This window comes from Triticum urartu, chromosome 6, assembly GCF_003073215.2.
Source record: "Triticum urartu cultivar G1812 chromosome 6, Tu2.1, whole genome shotgun sequence".
Classification (NCBI taxonomy): domain Eukaryota; kingdom Viridiplantae; phylum Streptophyta; class Magnoliopsida; order Poales; family Poaceae; genus Triticum; species Triticum urartu.
The window spans coordinates 120,290,636-120,297,432 of NC_053027.1; the positions used below are offsets into that span (position 1 = coordinate 120,290,636).

At 49.1% G+C, this 6,797-nt stretch overlaps 1 protein-coding gene across 1 annotated transcript; it reads left to right on the top strand.

Annotated features, from left to right (window-relative positions):
* The first annotated feature begins 433 nt into the window (after window positions 1–433).
* LOC125516594 (linoleate 9S-lipoxygenase 2-like) lies at window positions 434–3,858 on the top strand. Its single transcript, XM_048681976.1, has 7 exons — window positions 434–697; window positions 780–1,072; window positions 1,159–1,381; window positions 1,464–1,802; window positions 1,882–1,967; window positions 2,116–2,795; window positions 2,883–3,858. Exons 1-7 carry the CDS (start codon window positions 520–522, stop codon window positions 3,652–3,654), a joined length of 2,571 nt encoding a protein of 856 aa, XP_048537933.1. The 5' UTR covers window positions 434–519; the 3' UTR covers window positions 3,655–3,858.
* Window positions 3,859–6,797: the final 2,939 nt, after the last annotated feature.

A 6,797-nucleotide genomic window follows, 5' to 3' on the forward strand; every position in this document is an offset into this window, starting at 1 on the left:
CTATCCTATCCTCAGAAATTCAATGGTCAGATTTTAATATACTGCTCCCTCCCCTGTCAGCAGTATTGGGTACTGTAAAAACGGTCTTTGCCGAGGGTTTTAGGCCCTTTGGCGAGCGTTTCTGGCACTGGGCGGACTTGGCGATTGCAGTAGTGATAGCACCGTTTCGAGCAAAAATCTAGTACACATGTCTGCCGCATAAGGTACACGCGATTGAGATGTTTAGTTGATCGGTGCTCTAACTATAATTAAATCTGCTCACGCTATCCTCACGTATCTACTCCAGTGAATACAATATCTGATCTTAATCCCTTAGCTAATAATGGAACCGATCGATTTATCAAACAAGTACTAGGCCCCAAAGTCCAATAATGTCATACAGTAGCCAACGCACCCCTGCCCCTTCGTTCATCTATAAATAGCCGGGCTGCCATTGTAGAGCTCACACACCATCCACAGCCAGCTAGCCACAGTAGCACTACACCACTGCTCTTAATTGGAAGCAATACATACAGGAAGATGTTTAGCGATATCATCGGCGGGCTGATCGGGGCCCGTCTCAAGGGGTCGGTAGTCCTGACGCGCAAGAACGCGCTCGACTTCAACGACTTGGGCGCCACCATCATCGACAGCGTCACCGAGTTCCTCGGCCGTGGTGTCACCTGCCAGCTGATCAGCTCCACCGTCGTCGACTCCAGTGAGCACGAGCAAACATGCAATTCACATAGTATAAGCGTGACAGCACGCACTTCTTAGTTCTTACTCGTCTGCGTGCGCAGACAATGGCAACCGCGGGAAGGTGGGCGCGGAGGCGAGCCTGGAGCAGTGGATCACGAGCCTGCCGTTGATCACGGTGGGCGACTCCAAGTTCAGCGTCACGTTCGACTGGGCGGTGGACAAGCTGGGCGTGCCGGGCGCCATCATCGTCAAGAACAACCACGCCTCCGAGTTCTTCCTCAAGACCATCACCCTCGACGACGTGCCCGGCCACGGCGCCGTCGTCTTCGTCGCCAACTCGTGGGTCTACCCGCAAGACATGTACCGCTACAACCGCGTCTTCTTCGCCAACAACGTGAGTTCTTGGATCAATCGCCTTGTCGTCGTATGTGGTTGTTTCATTTCAATATAATGGTTTGCCTGTCCGCTTATTATATGCAGACGTACCTGCCCAGCAAGATGCCGGTGGCCCTGAAGCCTTACCGCGACGACGAGCTCCGCAACCTGAGGGGCGACGACCAGCAGGGACCCTACGAGGCGCACGACCGCGTCTACCGCTACGACGTCTACAACGACCTCGGCGACTCCCGCCAGATCCTCGGGGGCTCCAAGGACTTCCCCTACCCTCGCCGCTGCCGCACCGGCCGCAAGCTCTCACAGACCAGTGCGTTTTATTTCTCTTTCTCTTTCTCAATTAGTAGCACAGTCTCTACTTGGAACTTATGAGTACAATCCATTGCGCGCAGACCCTGATCGCGAGAGCCGGCTTCTGCCGCTGGTGCAGAGCATCTATGTGCCGCGGGACGAGCTGTTCGGGCATCTCAAGCAGTCGGACTTCCTCGGGTACTCGCTCAAGGCGCTGGTGGAGGGGATCATACCGGCCATACGCACCTACGTCGACCTCTCCCCCGGCGAGTTCGACTCCTTCGCCGACATCCTCAAGCTCTACGAGGGCGGCATCAAGCTGCCCAACATCCCCGCCCTGGAGGAGATGCGCAAGCGCTTCCCGCTCGAGCTCGTCAAGGACCTCATACCCATGGGCGGCGACTACCTCCTCAAGCTCCCCAAGCCACAAGTCATCAAAGGTAGTACGTGCTTTGAATAAATGGTTACTCCATGTTTGTATGACTTTGCCATGCTAACTAATCGTGCACTTACGCCCAGAGGACGAGATAGCATGGATGACCGACGAGGAGTTTGCAAGGGAGATTCTTGCCGGCGTCAACCCGATGATGATCACACGTGTCACGGTGAGTCTAACATCAAGTGATATATCATTTGTGGCATATAGCTTGTATTTTCTTAGTTAAATTTATGGCTAAACTAGGAGAGAAAAAATAGTGAGAAGTATGAACAAAACTCTAAATTAACGGTAAAAATTAATCCATTGCATTGCAGGAGTTTCCTCCCAAGAGTACTTTGGATCCAAGCCAGTACGGCGACCACACCAGCACCATCACTGAGGCGCATATCGGGAATAGCCTCGAGGGCCTCACCGCGCAGCAGGCAATGGCCAGCAACAGGCTCTACATCCTTGACCACCACGACAACATGATGCCATACCTCGTCAGGCTCAATAACCTCGACGACACCTTCCTCTATGCCACAAGGACTCTGTTCTTCCTGCGAGGCGACGGCACGCTGGCGCCAGTGGCCATCGAGCTGAGCACGCCTCTGCTCCAGGGCGGCCTCACCACCGCAAAGAGCACCGTCTACACTCCGGCGTCCACCGGCGTCGAGGCCTGGATATGGCAGCTCGCCAAGGCGTACGTCTGTGCCAATGACTACGGCTATCACCAGCTGGTCAGCCACTGGCTCAACACGCACGCCGTGATGGAGCCCTTCATCATCGCCACGAACCGGCAACTAAGCGTGACTCACCCGGTGCACAAGCTCCTACAGCCGCACTACCGTGACACGATGAACATCAACTCGCGGGCGCGTGAGTTGCTCATCAACGCCGGCGGAGTCATCGAGCTGACCGTCTTCCAGCGCAAGTACGCCACGGAGATGTCCTCCGTTACCTACAAGGACTGGAACTTCAACGAGCAGGCCCTCCCCGATGATCTAATCAAAAGGTAAGTAGTTGTTCTGTAGGGTAGGTTAAGTATGTGAAGAACCATTCGTCAGTTAGTGACATGGTACTAATCAATCATGAAATGCAGAGGCATGGCCGTGCCTGACCCATCAAGCCCGCACAAGGTGCGGCTGTTGCTCGAGGACTACCCTTACGCGGTGGACGGGCTGGCTATCTGGACTGTGATCGAGCGGTGGGTGACGGAGTATCTTGCCATCTACTACACCAGCGACAGCGTGCTTCAGGGCGACGTGGAGCTGCAGGCATGGTGGAAGGAAGTTCGCGACGTCGGCCACGGCGACCTCAAGGACGCGGCGTGGTGGCCGGAGATGAAGACGGTGGCAGAGCTGGTCAAGGCATGCACCACCATCATCTGGACAGGGTCGGCGCTGCACGCCGCTGTAAACTTCGGGCAGTACCCGTACGCAGGTTACCACCCCAACAAGCCGTCAGCAAGCCGTCGTCCGATGCCGGAGCCGGGCACCGAGGAATACGCCATGCTGGCCCGCGAGCCGGAAAAGGTGTTCATCCACACTATCACCAACCAAGTGCAGGCCATAATTGGCATTTCACTGCTGGAGATCCTATCCAAGCACTCCTCGGACGAGATTTACCTCGGGCAACGTGACACGCCGGAGTGGACATCGGACGCCAAGGCTCTGGAGGCGTTCAAGCGGTTTGGCACGAGGCTGGAGGGCATCGAGAGCGAGGTGGTAGCCTTGAACGGGAACCCCCAGCTCAAGAACCGCAATGGCCCGGTCAAGTTCCCATACATGCTGCTTTACCCCAATACCTCTGACCACAATGGCGATGCCACCGGGCTCACGGCCAGGGGCATCCCCAACAGCATCTCCATTTGATGAGATATTTGGAGAAAGGTCGCTGCTTGCTAGCATGCGAAAATGTTGGGGTGCATGCTTCCAGGGTCATTGGTTGAATAATCTATCGTACGCCAGGGCTCATTTGACATCCAAGTGATATGTTCTTGGCTAGGCACTGGTCATGTATCTTCCATATATATATTTCCCTTCCAATTTTATCAATAAAGTGAGTTCTTTGTTTAACCAGGACAGTAGGAAAAATTCCTGCGATTTTTATTATCAAAATCCATAAGTGAAAAGACAGGAAAAAGAGAAGTGAAAAAGTGATAAAAACAAGACACTAAAGTTATTCAGTTTAGCTACATGTAAGTTGCCTGAATTCTAAATTTTGGTCACTCGATTTTCTGGCCGTCCGATTTTGCTTTGTGATTCGCATGTTCTCTTTCTTTTTCATGTCTCTGGTTTTGAGTTGTTTGGGTTGTATTTGATTGACAGACCCCTTGGGTTAGTCGATTTGCTTGTTGGACAAGTTCCCGTACATGCGGCTCTACCCCCAACACCTCCGACCACACGGGTGAGTCCGAGGGGCTCACTGCCAGGGGCATCCCCAACAACATCTTCCTCTGAGGAGATATTTGGAGGAAGATTGTTGCTTGCCAGAATGCAAAAATGTTGGGATGCGTGCTTCCAGGATCATTTCTTCAATAATCTATTACACAAGTACTCATTTCACACACAAGTGTTATGTGCGCGGGTAGCCACTGGTTAATGTATCTTCCATTGAATTTTTCCTTCCAAATTATATTAATTAAGTGAGTTATGCTTCCTTTAACCGAAACAATAGGGAAATTTCCTACAGCAATTTTATTTCAAAAATGATAAGTAAAATAGACGCACACTATACTAGTGAAACGGGCATTGAAGGTGGTTTCGATACATCGGGCTAAGGCAGTTTCCTTTCTGCCTATAGGAGGATCTCCAACAACTGCCCAAAAACTGCTCCGTGCACTTAAATTCGGATTTTTTGGACGCCGGACAGCTCCAGCAGAAGCTGTAAAATAATGTGCACGTAAAAAAAAGGTTGGGCGCGCGCCGAAAAATGCTATCGCATGCTGCAAATTTGAGGCGCCGGATTGTGCGCGCTTCACAATTTACACTACGTGTTCTTTTGGGCGCACGTTTTTTGGCATCTGCTAAAGCAATGTTAGGTCTGACGCCCTAAAAGTGCTACAGTGACGCGCTAAAACTATTTTAGGGTGCGAAATTTTTGTGCACCTGTTGGAGATGCTCTAAACAGGTGTTGCTAATTAACATGGCTAGAATTGGGGGTGTTGATCTAACTGCATGCAATGATATACCACCGCAAGCGGGTTATTGGGAGAAATGCCTCAAATGCTTGGAACGTTAGAAGTGGCTTCTTATTTGGAACCGCCTCCTATCTAATAACATTACACGCGGTTTCTTCAAAAGAACAACATGTATTTCGTGTTTGAGGGTGGTTTTTTTTTCATTTCGGAGGTATTCAAAATACACATTCAATGCATTTTTTTCATAATGCAAATCCACATTCATCTCATAATTGCATTGCGTCATATTCATAAACATTTTTATATATCCAAATGTGTGGGCAACATATATATGCAAGAAACAAAATGCTAGAAGCTAAAATGTATCTAAAGTAAACATATGAAACAAAATTTTGAAATCGGCAATGTGTGGCCACCAACTGGAAGAATAGTCTTAAGCCTGTTAGCTATTAAAAAATGACCATCACAGTGTCTGATGAGCAGTTGAGAGTCCAAGTAAGACTCTCAACATCTTGAGTTGCTGGTGAAAGGCAACCACTTTATCATACCTATAACACACAATATCAGTATAAGGATTCAATTTATGTCAAAGTAGCTTACCAAATTGCAAACTTATAGATGATGCAGATGAAACGTCCTCATTGTGATCCTTCTTCTAATCTTCTTGTGCAATTAATGCCACCCAAATAGAGCCATGTCACCGATGTGACATTTTAGTGGCACTACACAGAACACTAAAATGTCGTAATAGTAATGATGTGTACTGCTGTTTCGCGAAAAAGAAACGTCCCCCGGATAGGGGTAATTTCCTAATGCGTAACGGTGATAAAATAAAGTGCGGGCGTGCCAGTATACAATAGTATACAAATAAAAGAGACACACAAGATCAGGGAACTCTATGTTTCATTAATTCTTTTGAAGAATTACACCAAATGGTTCCCACACAAGTACATCATGTTTCTCTATGCAATCTGACTAAGTTTAGCGACTGTGTAGCTTCAGGTTCCCGGAGCCTCGAAAGACGGTCCGGTTAATTACATCCACAAGATGCATCTTGTAGAAAACCTCCGATTAAGCTGCTCTTGATGGTCGTCGTCTTCAACCTAAAATATTCTCCAAAATATATGTGGCCGAGGTGGCCATGTTGTGACATGGTAAAGACTTGTCGGTCTTTGGACTAAGATATCCGGCCTCGTCGGCACCGGGTTCATAGCAAAGTCTCAAGGTGAACGTTCGGCCTCATCAGTCGCGAACAAAGGGATATCTTGCCTCGTCAGCAAGGATGTATGAGCAACTTCCGGCCTCGTCGGTCACGGAAGGTAGCGGTCTCCTAACCTCGTCGGTCGAGGAGAAAATGTCTAGCCTCGTCGGCCTAGACTAATGAGTTGTTCCGGCCTTGTCGGTCGCGGAAAAGAAATCATGTCATGAGACTTCGTTATGGACACCTAGCCGTGAAGGCCGTCAATGAAGTATTAAGATTTACATGCTAGGCATGTCATCAAATTGAGTAACCATGTTGTTCAAAAAATCATGAAAGATATTTGGATCTGGATATTTAATGTCCAGCACGGGCTAAGCTAATTAGCCCGTGACAAATAATATTGCAATATGTCGTACTGCCTTCTCATCATACAATAAAATGGTGCGCCTTTGGGAGTCCACTTGAGCTGAGTCTTTTATGTAAGTATAAATGGACGGATCTGTCACTTGACACTAAATACTTTCAAGCCCAAACTCTCCACGGTCAGGCTAAATGACTGGTCCAATTGTAGTGCAATCAACTCTAAAATTCTGCATAGGAACGATCTGCTCCTAGAGTGATCCGAATCCAAGTTGAACATTCTAGTTCACTCCTCGCATATTATGCATGGAAGA